General features: G+C 46.4%; 1 protein-coding gene across 8 annotated transcripts in view; it reads left to right on the forward strand.

Annotated features, from left to right (window-relative positions):
* The window catches only part of SIPA1L2 (signal induced proliferation associated 1 like 2), a 223,199-nt gene that overhangs the window by 156,219 nt on the left and 46,406 nt on the right, over window positions 1–20,574 (forward strand). For all 8 annotated transcript variants that reach the window (XM_086679672.1, XM_086679677.1, XM_086679678.1 and 5 more), the window contains exons 9-10: window positions 5,106–5,682; window positions 8,855–9,129. In XM_086679672.1, the coding sequence (XP_086535798.1) occupies window positions 5,106–5,682; window positions 8,855–9,129 (852 nt within the window). The remainder of the gene's footprint in view (window positions 1–5,105; window positions 5,683–8,854; window positions 9,130–20,574) is intronic.

Raw genomic sequence — 20,574 nt, forward strand, 5'->3', positions numbered from 1 at the left:
CTTGTAGAAGAAGCAGAAATTATGCAGAATGCCACCGAGAGTTCCTGGCACTCCCCAAAGGTTATTTCCCTTTTTCATCCTAAAACAGTAAGTGCTGGGCCGCTCGGCCGAGGGCAGGGTGCCTGTGTGTGTGCCGGCCCGGGGTGGGGAGACCCTGAAGACTGTGAAGGGTGCTCTCCTAAAGGCAGAGAAGCTGGTCTGGGTGTTAGCTGTTGCCGGTACACGTCCCCGCCCCACGCCCAGCCCAGAGGAGCACAAGAGTCCGTAAGCTGGTAGTTCTCAGCCCGAGTGGTGCCTCACGGTCAGCTTGTTAAGTGTGGAAATTCTCTGGCCCTACCGTGCAGTTTGCGAATCCCAGAGACCTGGGATTCACTTGAGCATTGGTGCGTCCCCCCACCCCCCCCCCCCACACACACACCCCGGTGATTCTTACTCACATCCGAGAAAAATGATGTTTTTAAAAAAGCATAACCTCCGTTCTGTCTAGAGGATATGTTTAAAACCAATAATGTTGGTACAGACATGATAAATTGGATTATTCTTCTGAGATCTCACCCAATGAATGGTTATTATGAAGAATAACCTCAAAGGAACCTTCCTAATGGGTTGGAAACTTTTTTTAAAATATTTGTTTATTATTTAGAGACAGAGAAAACATGAGCATGGGAGGGACAGAGAGAGGGGGAGACACAGAATCCGAAGCAGGCTCCAGGCTCCAAGCTGTCAGCACAGAGCCCGATGCGGGGCTCGAACCCACAAACCCATGACCTGAGCCGAAGTCAGACGCTTAACCGACTGAGCCACACAGGCGCCCCACATGGGTTGGAAACTTAAGCCTACAGCTTTATGGAATTTGGTGTTATCTTATTGGCTGCTCTTTTTAGGTCAAGTCAAGTATTTTGAATTACTTTCCATTTCGTTTATACTCACTTCATGAGATGGTGCACGAGCACCAAAAATCTTAAGGAACGGTAATGTCTATTTTCATGTGTTTCAGGTTTTCTGGTTTTAATAAAATAACAAATGAAGTAATAAAATGACCTGGGAGGGATGTTGAAGCCAGTCTGGGACTAGATGTAAATCTTTCCCGTAAACAAAGTGGACTGCGTCCTGTTTTCTCTGGCCAGGATAGCAGCGTGCAAATCATTCAAATCTGGAATCATTGATTTTTAAGAACCCACGTTATCACTAAATTACCCTTTGCTCATGAGATTCAAATGTATAGTCAGTAGAGTACCTCAAATTCTGGAAAGTGCCTCATAAACATTCATACCCACCATGCTTAAAAACTTCAATAAGTATTCCTCAACAAGTCGGTAATAATCTTCTTGAATACTATAGTCACATCCATTCCATCACATTTTATGAAGCCACATTAACTCTTGTCACATGGAATAAGGTTACGGCGCTCACATTTTCCAAAAACACCTTCTAGGGCCCTTTCGTTTATTATCTGGTCCTCAAAGCAGACCAGTGACAAGATAAATTCATTAAGAGAATTTCCAAGGAAATGACAAAATATAGTCCAGGTCAACTGTTTTCCGAATTGCCGCGTCTTAATCCACGGACGTGTCTCGAAGGAGACCGGATGGACCGCACAGATCTCAGGGAACCCCGGCGAGTACTGTTTTCCCTGAGGAGCTCTGTGCAGGTGTGAGTGACAGCGCGTCCTGGGTACCTGTGCTACCCCTTAGTGCAGACCGATCGTCTACAAGTGCGGTTGGGTTGACGTGCCCTGGATGACAAGCCCAGAAACCTAGAAGGGCACGCTTTCACCTTGGAGAGGCAGGTCTGGAGGCAACAGACTTGCCAGGAAGTACTATTTGATAGTAACAATTTGCATAATAATAGCTATGCCTGCATTTTTTCGTTTAAACTTCACCATGGAGTTTTGAGAATGGCACAATTGAAACTCCACTTTGCAGATGAGGAAACTGGGGCGCCTGGGTGGCTCATTTGGTTGAGCGTCTGACTTCAGCTCAGGTCGTGATCTCGCAGTTCCTGAGTTCGAGCCCCGCCTCGGGCTCTGTGCTGACAGCTCAGAGCCTGGAGCCTGCTTCAGATTCTGTGTCTCCCTCTCTCTCTGCCCCTCTCCTACTCGCTCGCTCAGTCTCTCAATAAATAAATACACAGACGTACATTACAGATGAGGAAACTGAGGCACTGAGGGGATTACATCACTAGCTCAGAGCCTCTCAGAAAACAGTGGAGCTGGAATCCCACACAGGGCACAGAGCCTGCTCTCCACCACTTTGCTTTCCTAAAACCCTTCAACTTGCCTATTCGGGAATGCTCATCTTTATATTGTTCTTCCGGGGGAGGGGTCTTACATTTAGATTCGCTATCAAGGTATTTGGGGAAAAGAAGAAATTCTGAAACACGGTCTTGTTTCAACCCATTGGCAATTATCTAAATCTGGCAAAGGAATATTCCCCCGACGCCAACTGTGTCTGAAAGAACCAAGGATTGTATAAACTTCTATAACCAGCTATCTCTCATTGATCTCCGTCCCATAATATCGTAGTACTCCTAGAATCTCCAGACCTAAATTCTGGCTGCCTTTGGTTCTTGGATTTCAGTTGATCAGGCACCATACATTGTAGGGGGAAGGTCCACCTAGATATTCGGGTCAATAATTTGGGACAGAAAGAATTGCCCTTTTACCTCTGTCTACTGCGATGCCTCCCTCTGTCTACTGCGGAGCCCCTAGCTTCTAGACTAGCGAAGGCTTTTTCGGAACATATTCAGATATAAAAAGTTTTCCCCGATGCTTTGGCTCACGTGCACGTCAGCTGCAGTCAGAGTAGCTGGAGATCCATCGCGCCAAGTGCAAAAAGTAATTCTGCAAGGTGTCAGATGAGATTGGGCCTCCTCAGCCTTCTGTGGGTAAAATTCTTCCAGAAGTCTATGCTCATTACCAGAAGGAAAAAAACCAGATCTATGAGAGGTGATCACGTGAGCTTATTGGGATGGCAGATCCCAGTGGCAGATAGGCCATGTGGGCTCACTGACGTGGAGGGAAGAAGCAACGAGGTGTGGTTACCCTCGCCACAAGTCTAGACGGGTAGCTTTGTGACAGCTCTCTGGGAGTTAAAACGTGAGGACAAATGAATTTCCTGCTCAGTCTAGAATGTCCACTCTAGGCATCGTAGCAGAGGGGAGACGAGCCAAGTATGAGGTTGGTCCCAAAGACACTTCAGCCTCTACAGCATTTTTAGGGCCTTCCTGTGGGGACACGAGTCAAGTCTGCCCCATCACCATCTGGTTTGGTGCATATGCTGCCATCTGTGAATGAATTTGGTGCCTCTGTCCCAAGGGAGTGAGTCCTCCCCTCCCCTCCCCTCTCACACCAGCTCCGGCCCCAGGCACACTGCCTTCCACCGTGCTGCCCAACCCCCCGGAAGTGACTCTCCCTCCTGAAGAGTGAGAGCAAAGGTGAGCGATGTGGAGACTGATCTGTTTAGAGTCTAGCCAACCACTTTCCAGAGGAGGAGCTCCCACCTGATAGTTTGGACAGAATTAGCTAATTCCTTAGTTCGCCACGTTCAGGGTTTTCTACAGTGATAAAGATGGAGTATGGATTGTTCCCACTGTTCATCCCACCGCAGAAAGTATCCGCCCGGGCAGATGTGGATTAGTACCACTCCTCGGATGGCAGTGGCTGCCCACTAACCCGGGCACAGATGTCATGGAATTCATTCATTCACCCACTCAGTGCTTCATTTGTTTAGTATCGTTAATTCACTCTGCATAGTTGATCTTATTCCAAAAAGGATTTGAGACAGCTATAGCTTCTGCCTGAGGTAGGCGAGCCTTGTTGGTTTTGACCTATTGTAGAGCATTGTCACCCTACATTTGATCTTTCCGGTCCCTGGAAACTCAAAATTTTACTCCCATAACACTTTTATTGAGATTTTCAAAACGTGACCAAGTGAGCACTTCCTTAAAAAATGGGACACTTAAGGATTCTGACTCTGTAGGGGCACCTGGGTGGCTCAGTCGGTGAAGCATCCGACGTCGGCTCAGGTCATGATCTCATGGCTTGTGAGTTCAAGCCCTGCCTCGGGCTCTGTGCTGACAGCTCGGAGCCTGGAGCCTGCTTCGGATTCTGTGTCTCCCTCTCTCTCTGCCTCTCCCCTGTTCACGTTCTGTCTCTCCCTCTCTTTCAAAAAATAAGTAAACATTAAAAAAAAAATTTTTTTAAAGAATTCTGACTCTGTAAAGTGGGATCATTGTGTCCAGTACCAGTGAGATCCCGAGCAGCCACCTGGGGCTAATAACCTCACTTCCACTGAAAGCGTTGCTCTCTTTCTCCATGATGACCAGCTGCAGAGTTAGAGTACCAGCCTGGTGCCATCTGAAATTCTGGGTTTCCCTTCCCACTGATTGGTCCATTACCCCCTATCTAAGTCCACTGGGGCAGCCATGACAAAGTACCCACACAGAGGGTGGTTTAAACAACAGATGTTTGTTTCTCACGGTTCTGAGTCTGGAAGTCCAAGATCAAGGTGTTGGCAGGTGTAGCTTTTCCTGAGACCTCTCCTTGGCTTGCAGATGGCCACCTTCCTATTGGGTCCTCCTATGGTCTTTCCTCTATGAACATGTGTCCCTAGTGTCTCTCTATGTGTCCAAAACCTCTTTAAAAGGATACCGGTTAGATTGGATTGGGCCCTAATGACCTCATTTTGACTTAATCATGTCTTTATGACCCTATCCATAAATAAGATCACATTCCAAGTTACTTGGGTTCAAGACTTAAGCGTAAAATTTTGAGGAGACACAATTCAGCCCATGACACTCCCCCCATCCCACCCCCATCGGGATACCTGACTGGCTCAGTCAGAAGAGCATGTAACTCTTGATCTCGGGCTTGTGAGTTTGAGCCCCACATTGGGTGTAGACATTACTAAAATAAATGAATAAACTGAAGAAAAAAAAAAAAACCCATCTACCAAGTTTGAAAAACAAAAACTAGGTATCCAGAAATTACATAACAAAAGCTACCCAAAAAATGGCGTAAGTTGAGAGTATGGGTATATATCACATTTCTGAAGGTAAGTACGATGGTATTACAGCTCATCTTGTTTCTTTTTTTTCTTTCTCAGTGTTGGGGTGTCTAGATCAAAAGACGTACCACCATTTGGCCCACCAATTCCCAAAGGAGTAACTTTCCCAAAGTCAGCAGTATTCCGGGACTTCCTTTTAGCCAAAGTAATCAACGCAGAAAATGCAGCCCATAAGTCGGAAAAGTTTCGAGCTATGGCCACTCGAACAAGGCAAGAGTACTTGAAGGATCTGGCGGAGAACTTTGTCACGACCGCCACTGTGGACACCTCTGTGAAATTCAGCTTCATTACACTGGGTGCAAAGAAAAAGGAGAAAGTGAAGCCAAGGAAGGATGCCCACCTGTTCAGCGTCGGAGCAATCATGTGGCACGTAATAGCTCGGGACTTTGGCCAGTCTGCTGACATTGAATGCCTTCTTGGGATTTCCAACGAATTCATAATGTTGATTGAAAAGGATTCCAAGAACGTTGTATTTAACTGTTCCTGCAGGGATGTCATTGGGTGGACCTCTGGATTAATGAGTATCAAAGTATTTTACGAAAGAGGGGAATGTATCCTTCTGTCCTCAGTGGATAACTGTGCTGAAGACGTGAGGGAAATCGTCCAGCGATTAGGAGTAAGTACAGATCGTGTATTTCTACCATCCTGCGGGCCTTCAGTCCCAGATTCATGATGGTGTCCACCGTGGAAATTCCACCGCAGTTGTGGCCCCTCGGGAATGAATTACCATCTTGTGTGGCTACAGAGCTCGATTTCCAATTCCATGTCTTTTGAGCGGTTGCTGAATTCATGGGTGCTGGAGAAGCGCCCATTACAGACGAATTGGAAAGGAAAAGTTAAACCGGCTTCCGAAAGGGAACACCGGGATGTATTTTTTAGTATCTGAAGGCACAAATATGGAGAATTGTCCAGATGTTACGTGTGTCTGTGGAGACTGACGGGACAGTACCCTCCCAGAGGGGGATTAATGGGCACTCAGTTGCTGTTGACCCTATGAATGAGTAACTCCTTTTTGCAGCTTCAATTCTGTGCATGTTGATACAGCAGGTATTTTCATTTAGTCTGCCTGATTAAATACATTATTAATCGCCAGCCACAGTTTCTTGAGGAGGAGGTTTTATAGAATTACCCATTAAGTTAGACTTAAAAAAAAATTCGTCATAAAAGAGATTTTTTTATAAAATGTTGTTTTTAAGTACAGAACCCCTAAATGGTGTCCATGGCGTTTACCAGTTATATTCCTGGTCCTGATTGTCACACAGAAAGATCCAGATTTCAGTTTGAGCCCATCCAGCCAGTTATAAGAATCAAACATAGTACAAGAACACAAACGTACCATGACCAAAGAACTTCTCATGTTTAAATCTTCTCCCAAGGGGATGTAGATTGCATTTCTAGAAAACATTTAGCCCATTACAGATCATGAAAAGAGGCCAACTTCTACCCATTTCCTGCCCTCTTTCTTCCCTCCGAATATAAATCTTCCCTTTGTCATTCAAGGCCATGATTTAGAGACAGGGGGCGCCTGGGTGGCGCAGTCGGTTAAGCGTCCGACTTCAGCCAGGTCACGATCTCGCAGTCTGTGAGTTCGAGCCCCGCGTCAGGCTCTGGGCTGATGGCTCGGAGCCTGGAGCCTGTTTCCGATTCTGTGTCTCCCTCTCTCTCTGCCCCTCCCCCATTCATGCTCTGTCTCTCTCTGTCCCAAAAATAAATAAACGTTGAAAAAAAAAAATTTAGAGACAGTACAGTCAAGTCAGTGTCCGCAGGCTTCGGAGAGAAAAATTGATTATTTGTAGACACTATTTACAGGAACAGGCCTCCGTGTGTCCAGCAGTATTTTTGGGTGCATGTGCACAAACACAGACATGATGTGGGGACGATCAAGTCTGTGATGGGTTTATGTGGTCTGGAGTCCCAGGACACATTGTGCTTTTGGTAATAGCATAAATACTTCTTTTTAGGAGATCCAGAGTTATCATCACCTGTGCTCCCGAAAACAACGACACAAACAAACACCACTTGACTCCCCCCCCCCCCCCCACCAAAAGTGCGCCGCAAATTATATTGCCCTCCTGGGTACATGGCTAGGAAGCCACCATTTTCCTATGATAATTGAGCCCCTGTAAGTTTATAAAGGACTGCAAACAAACGATCCTTTATCCCTTGCAAATGTTAAGAAGCAAGGGACAGAAGGGATAAAAAGGTAGCAAAAAGCAAAAGTAGGGCAGGCAGCAGGTGGTTGGAGGGGAAAAAAAGCAGAAGAGACACGTAGGACTCAGGAAGAGCTTGACTGTTCATTCTTCAGGCTGACATACGATGTTAAATTTCAACTGATGACTGCATTAGTATTTGAAAGAAGGCAGAGTATGTGTCATACCTATGTAGACTTTTGGTAGGAGAGCCTAGCTGAACCAAGGTTGAAAGAGGAGCGGAGGAAAATTTTACTCAGGTTGTGCGTGCGACAAGAGTACTTTCCCAACAGTTTTCAACGAGTTCAGCTCGGAACTTTGGAAGCTCCGGTCTTTCAAAGTTTCACGGAGACTGGCAGTCCCTTGCCCCAAGGACTTTGCCCTGAGCCCCAAGCCATCACGTGTGTCTGTGAGAAGTTGATTGGCAGCACGCGCACCTGTGATGGTAACCATGGAAACCGCCAACACAGCGGCCAGACACAGAAGCAGCCCCGTCCCACGGCTGCACTTAACACTCTTATTAAGTAGGAATCTGTGCATTCAGAACGCGTCTCATGGAAATGGCGCATTTATTAAACGGCAGCTTCATACGTTGGCCCAGTGCTTTGGGGGAGACAGGCCTGATGCCCCCTGACTTTAAATGTGCCACGGATGAGGGATGCCGTGGTCCTCAAATGACATTTAACGAGCCTGTGTTTTCCTTTCGGTGCCGGTGAGTTATTCTCGGTTATCACTTTTGAGGGTGGCATTAGGTGATTGCCGGCACTTTAGTGCACCGTGTGGGATGCAGACCACCCTGCTTCCAGGTTCCTTTTTGGGATCCTGCTGCAGACGCACGCTTTGGGGCGCGCAAGCTGCCACTGCTTGGCCCCTAGCCAACGGAAGTTGCCCTTGGCCCCCAAAAGAAGGAGAGGTGGCCTGGAGGCACAGAAGGTCTCTGCTGCCTGCAGGAGCGCCCATCCTCCACGCTGCCCTTGTCAGCAGACGCCCAGGAGCCTGGCGGGCCTGCCCCCGCGTGAGCTAAACGGTGCTCCCCACCCAGGCGAGCGGAGGCAATCTGTCCCTACGAGAGGGCTTCCCGGAGGACAGAGCCGGTGCACAGGGAGAGCAAGCACAGAGAGACTTGCCCTCCAGATGCTAGCTTGGTAAGGGGTTGGGCCGGTTTTTAAGTTGAATGAAATTGTCTAATAGCTCGTCATGTTTCACGGGCGATACTCGTCACAGTTTTGACAGAGTCCCTTTTTCCATTGCTACCGCCCGTCTGGAATCGCGGGGTTTATACGCTTAAGAGCCAAGTCGGTTGACCCAAGGAAGGGGAGGAGGGAGTTATCAGAGCCCGTCGGAAGCTCACGGGCTCCAGGTCAGTGGCTTCTAAGTCAATGCAGGACACCCGTTTCAAGAGTATATTTGCCTTGGAAGAATGAAGCCGTAGTTTTACTTTTGTGAGTTTCCCTGCATCTGATGCCACGGGTAATTCTGGTGAACTCGGGAAGGTGACGTCCTTACCGGGACAGCTGGAGGGAAGGGCTGGGAGGGTTATGTGCACGCCTCTACCCTGGGCTCCTCAGCGGTGTCTCTCACGGTCTCCTTCCCCCGCAGATAGTGACAAGAGGCTGCGAGACTGTGGAAATGACCCTGAGGAGGAACGGGCTGGGCCAGCTTGGCTTCCACGTGAATTTCGAAGGAATCGTTGCCGACGTGGAACCTTTCGGCTTTGCCTGGAAGGCTGGCCTTCGCCAGGGGAGCCGCCTCGTGGAGATCTGCAAGGTGGCCGTGGCCACTCTGACCCACGAGCAGATGATCGACCTACTCCGGACTTCTGTGACCGTGAAGGTGGTCATCATCCAGCCCCACGATGACGGCTCACCCCGGAGGTAAGGCACGGGAGGCCCTAAGCAGCACTCGCCCCTCCTTGGCCGCTGTGGCAGGTGCTGTCCTAGCTGCTCCCGCGGGGTCCTCAGAAGATGTAGGCACGTGCATCTTCAACCAGAGTTGTTTGGACATCAGCCATTAGAGCAATTTAAAAAGAGCTTTAAAAAAGTTATTAGCGTATAATAAATGATAACTTCCAATTTTCTAAGCAATTTACAGGGACATTGACCAGGTAAAAGCTGAGATATTACAGACTAAGGGGCACAGCCCCTGCTTGATTCACCTGGACCACGAGACCCAACAGGAAATATTCTTTATCACGGCTCAACCTTTTAGCAAGTTAAATACATCGCACTGCTAGAATTCCTTTCTGGAACGCGAAGCTAGTGATTATTAACAGGGTATGTAAGAGATCAGTGCCTGTATGTCTGAAGGGACAGTGGAATCTCAGACATACTGTGCGAAGTGACTAGTCCATTCTAGTTGAGCTGGTACGGGACATTCCCATAAGCTGTCACGAGAAACCTATGCACAGGAGCTCGGGTGGATGGTGGGGAGGAGGAACAGAATGGAATTAGGAAGTGATTCTGTTCCTTTGTTAATAGAAAATAACCATGCTCAACATCAGGAAAATATTAGGCCCAAAGGGAAAGAATGCTAATTTAAGAACAAGCCATCCATCTGGCTGTGGCCCACCGTGTGCCTTCTCTCTCCGGCTTAGAAGGAGCTCCCGCAGGCTGCCTTCCAAGCTCTCGCTTTTGAGAGACAAGGCATGCTCGGAATCCATGCCTTCGCTGTGTGTTCTTGGGTCACGCACCTGCTCTCTCTGAGCCTCGTTTAATATCTGTAAGATGGAGATTATAATATTGCCTACCTCCTACTGCTCTCACGAAGATTACGTAAGAATGACACACGTAAAGCACTTAACACCTTCCGGCATACTCAGAACCCCCACACGTTTTAGGTAAAATTAAAAAAAATAAATAAATAAAACTTTAGGATATTCACATGAGTGTTTTCATGCTCTAAAAGAAAGTGTTGTCATCCCAAGAGAGCAAGATGACTGTACCCCCTTCTGGACATATTTCCGTGGTAACCGAGGTCATTCCTGGTACCTTCTCTGTCCTCTAAACCAGCGCTGTCCTGTCTCCGTCTCCGCGATGATAAGGTTCTATATCTGCACTGCCCAAAACAGCAGCCGCTAGCCACATGCAGTTGTCACACACTGGAACTGCGGTCAGTGCCACCGAGGAGGTGAATTCTGCATTTCAGTTAAGGTTTACTTAGCCACACGTGGCTACTCTTCATTGGCTACCCCAACTCGAAACCGTGACCTTTTTTAGAAAACAGACCAGAGGTATATATACCACCTTCTTTCTCCCTGAGGAATTTTGCAAACATCTGTTGCTGTTAGATTTCTTACCACTTGCTGCCTGCCTGACTATCTGTGGCCTTATTTCTTATGTCTGCCCGGTAGGTTTACAAAATAAAGGTTTAGCGAGTTGAAATCCTTCTTGAAAATAGCAGCCGCGTGTCACGGGAAATATCCGAGGCACTCCTTGTTGCCTTGCCAGACTCTGTCCCGTTCAGTCCGTTTGCTTTCCAAGAATCCCACGAAGCACACGTGGTGGTATGAATGCAAAGGAATCAAAGACAGACTATTTTTATTAACAACGAAACTTGGAGGGGTTACTGGGTGGCTCATTGGTTTGAGCATCTGACCCTTGATTTTGGCTCAGGTCATGATCTCACAGTTCGTGAGATCAAGTCCCTCATCGGGCTCAGCACTGGCAGCACAGATCCTGCTTGGGATTCTCTCTCTCCCCCTCTCTGCCCTTTGCTAGCTCGCACTGTCTCTCTCAAAATGAATAAACTATTAAAAATATATCTTAAAAAAACGAGACTTGAAAATAACAGAAGGCGAAGCCTTTAGACCTTTGAAGTCACCGTATTGTGTAAGTGACGTGTTTTAAAATAAATTTTAAGCCAGGTTACCAGAAATATTCCCATATGGTAAGATGTCTTTCTTCCTTTGGTGGAAATACAGATTTATAAATCTGGTGAGACTCTTAGAGGTTGAGTACTGCTATGGAATTAGACAAAAGGGTTACCATGTTTTCTCTCTTTGAATTAAAAAACAAAATTTCTCGTCTGTTTATAATTCTAGCCTACTGTTTTTCAGTAAGATACTCTTTAGGCTTACAAGAGATCTGGTTAATAACGATGTTAAAATTATTAAGTTTGGTATTCAGAACATACGATTTGGAAGAACAGAATTTCCTAGGAAATACTGAATTGTTTTTCAGCTAAAACAAACAAACAAAAACTTACCATTTAAAAGTTCTGGCTGTGCCTGTTTCCAATTCTGTGTCTCCCTCTCTCTCTGCCCCTCCCCCGTTCATGCTCAGTCTCTCTCTGTCCCAAAAATAAATAAAAAACGTTGAAAAAAAAAAAATTAAAAGTTCTGGCTGTTAGTTTTCCATCCAAGGACGATGAGTTATCTCTGCCTTGGTCTGCACAGAAATGAATTCTTTCTTTGTTTTAAATGCAAATGTTCCTATTGAAGCTATTCAAGACGATTCGAGATTTTGCCTTAGTGTCCTCAGAGTCTCATTAATGTCATTCCCTGAAGATACAGATTTCTCTCCTGATTAATCTGGGATAACTGTCTTCTGCATTTTTACCTTTGCCAGGAGCAGAATTAGCTGTGTGCCTGGTAGTGACACTTTCCCTGCCCCCACCCGCATTCCTTCAAGTCATGAAGGTTTAAAGCCTCGCATGTATCATTTAAAATTCCTTCAGTTCAGTCTTCCAATTTTGTGGGCATTTGAATCTGTAAATTTTTAGATCCGTATTTTTGTCAGTTTGGGGTTCGTGTTCCGCCTGGGACTGTCTGGGGGTCCTGGTAAAACCACTTGGCTGTCGTCAGGCAGCTTCACGTGACAGGAAGCAGCCCTTGCAATAACAGTCCTTTGCTTCAGACCGCAGCGCAAGTGTGAAACGTCATTTGAAACTGCATCCGTGCTCTAGCAACCTTAGCCTCTGCGTTACTAGATTTTTTTTTTAGCCTCTGCATTACTAGATTTTTTTTTGAAGGAATAGTAGGAGAGGGGCCCTTCAAAGGGGAAGTGGGTAGCACTTCGACTCACTTAAAAAATTAAACTACAAACCTTTTAATGTTTATTTATTATCGAGAGACAGAGAGACAGAGCATGAGCAGGGGAGGGGCAGAGAGAGGAGACACAGAATCCGAAGGAGGCTCCAGGCTCTGAGCTGTCAGCACAGAGCCCGACGCGGGGCTCGGACTCACAAACCGTGAGATCATGACCTGAGCCGAAGTGGGATGCTTAACCGACTGAGCCACCCAGGTGCCCCAAAACTACAAACCCTTTAAATGAAACATTGCTTAGTGCCGTGTCTCCTTAACAAAATATACAAAGATCTGCCTCAGGCTAAAACTACACGTGTGATTTGTGGCATGGGCAGTTACCACTGGTTTTCCCACACACTGTTCTGAGTGCTTGTCAGGGAGGGGGCAAAAAAAGAGATGTTCATATGTGTGCGTGTGTGTGCGTGCGTGTGTGTGTGTGTGTCTTTAACGTAAGAGCCATAGGACGACAAAATAACCAAACCAATGAATGGCAAGATATTTCGATCTTCGATCTTCGTAAGCCTCGTGAATGATAGACTAAAAACTTCAGTTCAGTTCAAATTTCAATTCGTTGTTGCTGTTTATCAGCTGGATTTTTGTCCTGCGGGATGTGAATGGCGGGGAACGATTCGCCTCCAGCCTGTCTATTCCCATCAGCAGTGGGATAGGCCCGTCCCCTAATAGACTTCTGGTTGTTCACAGGTCAGAAGGTGTTTGCTCATGACTCAGAAGCTGCTGGATTAAATGAAGTCTTTAGTCGGGAAAGTATTTCTCAAAAACCACCCCACACTTCGAAGCCCCGTTCCCCAGCCTAAGGGTGATGGTAATCCAGCTGTCCCTCCACTTGGAAGGAAGACGGAGCCATTTTCCCTGTTCCTTGTGGAGTCCCAGAACACACTGAGCAGGGAGCATCCCTTCGGGAATGCTTCTTAAGGGATGTCGTGCTGGGGTTGGACCGCGAGCGAATTCATACAGATAGGGGAATGAGTGGCAAGAAGCATTTTGGGAATAGCACTCTTCAGATGGAAATGAGGTTTTGAAGGGAGCGAGGGCATTTCCCACGCGGACCCCTCTGTGGCAAAGATAAAGAAGACCCACTGAAGACACTGAATGGATCTCTTCCTTGGTTTGGCAAGGGATCACGTTGCCCCCGCCCCTAGCCTTCAAAGGTGCCTGACACTCCATCAATGTCATTTTAAGGCGAGCCCATCAATTTAAAAGGCGGATGGAGAGGAAATAACCACTCATCAGAATTAGGCGTGAGTTGTTACACAGTGTGAGCGATCCGGTAAACACGTCCAATAAATGTGGAAATGAAACGCCTTGCTGTGGCGCATCCGTTTCGTGTGATTTCTCCTACTTTGCTGACCTACCATCCCGGACAGATTATATGATGCAAAACAGCGGAAACTGTGTCATGTCACCCTGCATCTAAATTGTGATTCTCTCATCATCCTAGTGAAGCTTTATGCTCGTGTGTATAAGTTTATTGTACTTTGATTTAAGCTCACTCTGTAAATTGAAGCTTCACGTTGCTCTGCTTTGCTGCTTGGGGCCGGACCGTTTGACTCCCTGACATACACACGGGACGACCGGGAACTAGAAATAGGAAGGGAAACTCGATTTTGTCAGGTTAGCATTTTGGAGAGAGATCTGTGTATGTGAAGTAGACGGTGAGTTCAAATCTGGACTAACGGGAGGTTTCCAACTGACTTGTCTGGATAAGAAAAATGAGTTTTAATGTGAGCTGGGAACAGGTTCTGTATCTTCTTGCACCGTCCCTCCAATGTGAAATTCAGATTCTTCTCTCCCTCCTTGAAGTAAGAACGTTGCATCTCCCGAAGGAATGAAAGCTGGGTGGCCTCGAGTGTTTACTCAGTCATTCTCTCGTTCACTCTTAACTAGTTTGTGCCACAAACTTGGCCGGGCACCGAGGCTATTCACGTGGCTGGGACAGACATCGTTTTTCCTTCCCTGGACTCTTTTTCATCTACTTGGCATTCTGAAATACAGTACTTCCTGGGGCGCCTTGGGGTTAAGCCTCTGACTTTGGCTTAGGTCGTGACCTCACGGTTCCCAAGTTCAAGCCCTGCATCGGGCTCTGTGCTGACAACTGGAGCCTGCTTCAGATTCTGTGTCTCTCTCCCTGTCTCTGCCCCTCCCCTGCTCGCACTCTGTCTCTGTCTCTGTCTCTCTCTCTGTCTCTCTCTCCCTCTCGGTCAAAAATAAATAAAAACATTAAAAAATTTTTAAGTAATAAAATTCAGTACTTCCCATTCATATTTCTGCTGCTTAAAAATGGATTTCCCAAATTCCAGCGTATTATTCAATACGACGTATCTCAGTGCGGGAAACGCTCTCACCCTCTCCAGCCAATGATCGACACTTTAGCGCTCCTGCTTTCTTAGCAGTTTGAGAGGTTGGAACGTCACTGACATTGTCACAGGAGCGCAGAGGGTGACAGTGAGCATGAGCGTTGTGTTAGGCAAATAACAGGCACGTTCGTGACAACTAACACCACGCTATGGTCATGGGCTGCCAGTGGGTATTCTCATGGAAATATATTCATCAGAAATCAGACATCACGTAGCTATTGAGAATCTCCTGTGTTTCACTTTGAAGTATGTAATGCAGTAAAAGGTTATCCCCGGTCTCAGGCTTTCCAGGAGAAAAAAAAAAGAAGGAGGTTGGCTTTATGAAGAACTTTCCGAGCCTGTGTTTTCAGTTGAACAGTGTGCTGGGTATACAGTAGGTGACGACTCTGTTGCCCCTGTGTCTGCCGAGGAAGGAGAGGGGTGGAAGCCGATGAATTATTCAGGACCAGGTAGTCTCCCTTGGCATCTCCTATGACACACGCCTTTTCAATTCAAGACCTTTATGCAAAGGGCTTGGTCAAGTGTGTTTATGATCCAGATGAGTCTTTTTCTATGTATAGTCTAGGTGTCTTTCTATCTATAAATTAAGGAAATATGTGGAAAAGTGAATTAATATTTCACGTAGTCTCTATTTCATATATGACACTGCCCTAACCTTTACAGTAAGGTATGCTTTGTGGTTATCTCCCTGTTGGAAGCTTCTGATTTTTTTTATGCAACAGAAAGAAAGATTTTGTGATTCAAGTGAATGAGCATCAATTAGCCCTGTCACCTTGTTGGATGATTTGGAAAGAGTCTTTTAGCTATTAGTAGGCTATTAGCATAACAGACATTAAAATGATTAAAATATCAGTGATTACCTCAATCCCTAGGGCTATAAAAAGGTTCTTTTACAAAGTGCATAATATAAAAGAAGCAGGTAGTTCATTTGAGGGGATCCATCTGCCTTTGTTCCCGAAGATTCTCTTCGCTCCTCCTGGAAACCGTAACACGATGAGGGCCACATCACTATTCTTTGATAGTTTTCTAAAGGAGATGGCCAAGCACTTCGGAAAGAGCACTGAGCTAGGAGTCTGGGGTCCTGTATGAACCTGTCCCTGATCCGTTGTAGCCGTCCCACCGTGTGTGAGCCTTCTTCTAAAGATGGGAGATCTCCTTTGTACTACCCCCGACATTTTTGTGAAATTGAAAGGCTGTGGCGTGTGTAGGAAACTTGGGAAGTTTTCTGCAGGCGGTGGGTTGGAAGTCCAGGGTGGTGTTGCCGTATGTTGTAAGGCTTTCTGGTAGATTATTGGGTTCAGTTAAAGGTTCTCTGTGATGCAGCCAAGAAAAATAAAACCAAAAGGCAGTCTCAGAGTTCAGTAAATGCAAGTTACAATTATGCGATTAAGCCGTGGCTGGCGGTCCATGGTTTACCAGGTGCAGGTCCCGCTGACTTAGCCAACCGCCCCTCCCCCCACTTTTTTTTTTTTTTTTTTTAGGACTATAACTTGTTTCTTTAAGTGTTCTAGGTGTTTGGTTTCATTTCACTACTCTTTAGAAGTATTCTCCCTGTGAATCATCCCTAGAACCCTTCCCCCTTAGTTTTGAAGCGGCATAAACTCACGTGGCCGACTTTCATGAAGATGGAAAGAATAAAGGAACAGGATCACGAGGTATTATTGTTCTCAAAGTGAATGTAGGTACCCCAAAGGAATTGTGCAGCCCTAAAACGTTCTGCAATTCTGATTGTTATATACGCTTTGCGATTCCAAAGTTCTCTAAATCTGTACATTATCCAGAACGAACCTTCATGAACATTTATGTGCCTTTCGCTGCTTAATATTAGCTTCTTCACTTTTATAGAAGGAAAAACTAATGGTGTCTGTTTGAAACTAACTTCTTTCTTGGGAGGCCAGCACTTCAGGAAGCTTCCGTACCTCCTAAAATTTAACATGGGTCCACAGAGACTGGGTTGTCTCCAACCTACACATTGGCAGCTTTGGGTTTTAAGCCGAGAGCCCAAACTGTGTCTTTCATGGAGAACAGCGTGATTCAGTGAGAGGCTTCCTGCTAGGGACAGGTGGAGAAGACCGTGCCGCGGCCTGGCTGGCCGGAGCCATCCGAGATGGCCCCGACAGTCAGGCTTGAAGGTGGAAGCGATCCCGGCCAGTGCCGGTTCTGCAGATGACCGGTGACACACGGAGTGTTATTCCAAGAAACGGGGGGTGGCATTTGAAAGGAGTCAGTTTGCGTGAGTGGGTGCCAGGTTGGGGGCCTTGCGGGGTGTGTGGGAAGTTAGGGTGCACAAGGGCAGTGCCTGGCAGTGCAGGTGACCCCGAGTGGGTGCCACCCCTGTGCCGGCCATGCCCAGAAGCCGGGTAGTGGCTGTTGATCCCAAATCCTGCTGGTAGGAAACCGCTTCAGGGTGCAGGAAGCAGGGAGAGCACTAATGGGGGTGGAGAGAAGGAAGTCAGCGAGCGTCCCTTGTCCCGGAATAAGCCATCCCAGGAAGTCACCGCCATGCCAGGTTCAGAAGGACAAGTAGCGTTTTTCAGAGGGAAGCAGTAAAATGTGGGATCCTCTGAGGGCTCCAGCAATGGAACCGCTTGTCACCTTTATGGTTTTGTAGTATCGCATTTTCTTTTTTTTTTTTTTTTTAATTTTTTTTTTCCAATGTTTATTTATTTTTGGGATAGAGAGAGACAGAGCATGAACGGGGGAGGGGCAGAGAGAGAGGGAGACACAGAATCGGAAACAGGCTCCAGGCTCCGAGCCATCAGCCCAGAGCCCGACGCGGGGCTCGAACTCACGGACCGCGAGATCGTGACCTGGCTGAAGTCGGACGCTTAACCGACTGCGCCACCCAGGCGCCCCTAGTATCGCATTTTCAACGAGCACGGTTTTTATGGCCACTTTGGTCTAAAGAACGTTTTGCCTTCCGGGGTATACTACAGAGCAATATTAGAAGCGGAGAAAAGTTACTGGCTAGACAAACAGTGTCAAAAATTATATTTATTTTTGACCCTGAAGTGGAGCGCGTGTTGATCTCTACCCGGCATGTTAATTAGAAGCAGAATCAGGTGACGTGTACATCTGTAAGTGACTGAATGAGGAAATCAACCTTCTCTAACGTCTTCGAGTGCCTTCTTTTTCACGAGCAGACTGTGAAAAGCGTGCCAGGAGCTAGAAATGCACTTCACATCCGTGGACTTGATTTGGTGCGTGTCAAAAGTGCGCCGAAGGCATTTATCGGAGGGCTCCAAATGTATGCCCTCATGCAGGAAAAATCAAGATCTGTCTTTGGTTAAATAAAAAAAAAAAAAAAAAAGTTACGCACAAGACTAACGGCTCACTTTTTGGGGAATGTCTGTTTTGTGCGAGGTCTTTTCGCCTTTGGTCCGTTTGGGTCTCCGGCGGTCTTTTCTTAATGACTAGAAATACTTGCTGTGTGCCCCTTCATGGCAGCACCAGGCTTTATGCTATAGAGGAGCGGGGATGTCTCGCCTGGTGCCCCACGCTGTCTCCCCACGGAGGCAAAAGGAACACGTGCAGGGACAGGTGCAGGTGCGGATGACGTTCCGTATTCCCTGCAGCAGCAGCTGTAGCCAACTGGCAATTCTTAATCGAGCCCTCTTCCCACGTCCCTAAAAATTGGTTGAATTTTCTATACATGTCCTTCCAGACATTCCTTTTATTTTATTTTATTTTTTTAATGTTTATTATTTTTGAGAGAGAGAGACAGAGTGAGAGTGGGGGAGGGGCAGAGAGCGAGGGAGACACAGAATCCAAAGCTGGCTCCAGGCTCCGGGCTGTCAGCACAAAGCCCGATGTGGGGCCCAAACTCACGAACTGTGAGATCATGACCCGATCCGAAGTCGGACGCTCAACCAACCGAACCACCCAGGCGCCCCCAGACATTCCTTTTATATAGACAGCAGGACTACATTGGACTAGGTCTGATAATATGGTAAAATTAGCAGTATTTACTTGCTGTCTTACTCTCAGAAGTGAACAAAGCAGACACCTAGGGTTTATAAGAGCAGTTGCTAGAAAAACGTCACATACTAACAATCAGTTTCGATTTTCAAATAAAGCTATTTGTTTAAGTACGTGATTTGTATTCGGGCAAAAGTATGCCAGTTTTTAGCATCCAAAAGATCATTTACATATGACTTCACGCAAGAGGCTGGAAGTGAAATAACTCCTCCCCGAATCTCCCCTCCACCACATGGGTTTGCACACGCTTGTGTCAGCACTCTCTAAAATATTAGTCATGAGCATGAATTTGTGTAATGTTTTTGCTCAGAGATTCGAGCTAAGTTACAATGTCTTATTAAAGACTACAGTCTATGAGGGTGAATTAAATATTCCACACTCCTCAGCCATCTGTCTTCTGTTTGCTGCTTCTTCCTTTTAAGTCAGCCCAGGAAACTTGGAACCCAAACAAGGCGCTGGAAATACATGTTGCCCTTTGGTCCACAAGACTCAAACTTCCGTGTTCCTTTCATTCAGATCTAACTCCAGGACCTTTAACTTGGGTAGGTCTCCCTCCTTTTAGGATTCATAACTGCGGCCTTTGAGATCCCTGAATATCAAGTCACTTGCTTAGAGCACCAGATAGGGCGGAAGACAAGAGTAGGTTTTCTTGATGTTTTGGTATGACCGTAATATCCCACCCTTATGATTTCTACTTACGCTGTTGGTCGTATGGATGAATCACTAGTCAAGGGGATGTGTCCCCTGGTTAAGTAGAAAAACACTTGGAAAGTGCCATCCATGACAATCCAGTGTAAAGCTGGACTTATTGTCCTTGACCAGTAATTTAACTAATGCATTCAGTAAATCCAGAGTAATTTAAACTTGCCCAGGTAAGAGGTGAATCTTGCTTTGGGAGAAGGAGACTTAGGATAACATATGAAGTGAAGTTTACTAAAACGGGCGTTAAGTGTCTCTTTCCAATAGCTTGTTCAGTCTGCTTCTCTTCTCAGAGGGTAGTGCCACCATCCACATGGTTTCCCTAGCCAAAAAGCAGGCCACTGTTTTTGATCCCTGCCTGTCTCTTCCTCCCAGGCTCCAAGTACTGTTGATTTGATGGGTGAGAAGTAACTTGCATCCAGTTGTGCTGTTGAGAAAAATAAAGCCGTTCTGTGCCCCAGTCCTTTATGTGAGGCCGGCCCCCCTCTCCAACCTCCTGCCCCCCCCCCCACCACCCTAGGAATTCAGGATCTTCTCTGTAACCCAAGGGTTTGTAGTTCCATAAGGATGTCTGGGGAATAATTATATATATATATATTGAGGTATGATGGACATAACCAAGCTGTATACATCTAACACATATAGCTCAGTGAGTTTGGAGATAAGTAGACACCCATGAAACCATCATCATAATCAACACCATGAACATACCCATCGCCTCCGAAAGTTTCTTCCCATCCCACCTATGTATGTGTGCACGTATATGTCTCTTGACGTGGACCTTTCTTCACTCACTGCAGTGAGCACTCTGTGGACCTTTTAATCTGATTTTATGTATCTTTTAATTCTGGAGATTTTCTTGTATTGTTTCTTAATAATTTCCTCTCCACCCTTCTCTCTTTTATCTTTCTGGTACCTCTGTTACGTAGACATTATTAGACTTTTTGGAATGCACTTTAATTTTCATATGCTCGCCCTCCAGTAACGTTTTGGGAGAGCTCCTCAGTTTCCCTTACAGCTGTCTTTTTTTAAATTTTTTTTTAACATTTATTTATTTATTTCTTTTCTTTTTTTTTTTTTTTAACATTTATTTATTTTTGAAGCAGAGAGAGAGAGCATGAACGGGGAGGGTCAGAGGAAGAGGGAGACATAGAATCTGAGACAGGCTCCAGGCTCTGAGCTGTCAGCACAGAGCCGGACGCAGGGCTCAAACCCACAGACCGCGAGATCATGACCTGAGCCAA

Source organism: Puma concolor, chromosome D2 (genome assembly GCF_028749965.1).
Source record: "Puma concolor isolate L17-30 chromosome D2, mPumCon1.1.hap2, whole genome shotgun sequence".
In the NCBI taxonomy this organism is placed as follows: domain Eukaryota; kingdom Metazoa; phylum Chordata; class Mammalia; order Carnivora; family Felidae; genus Puma; species Puma concolor.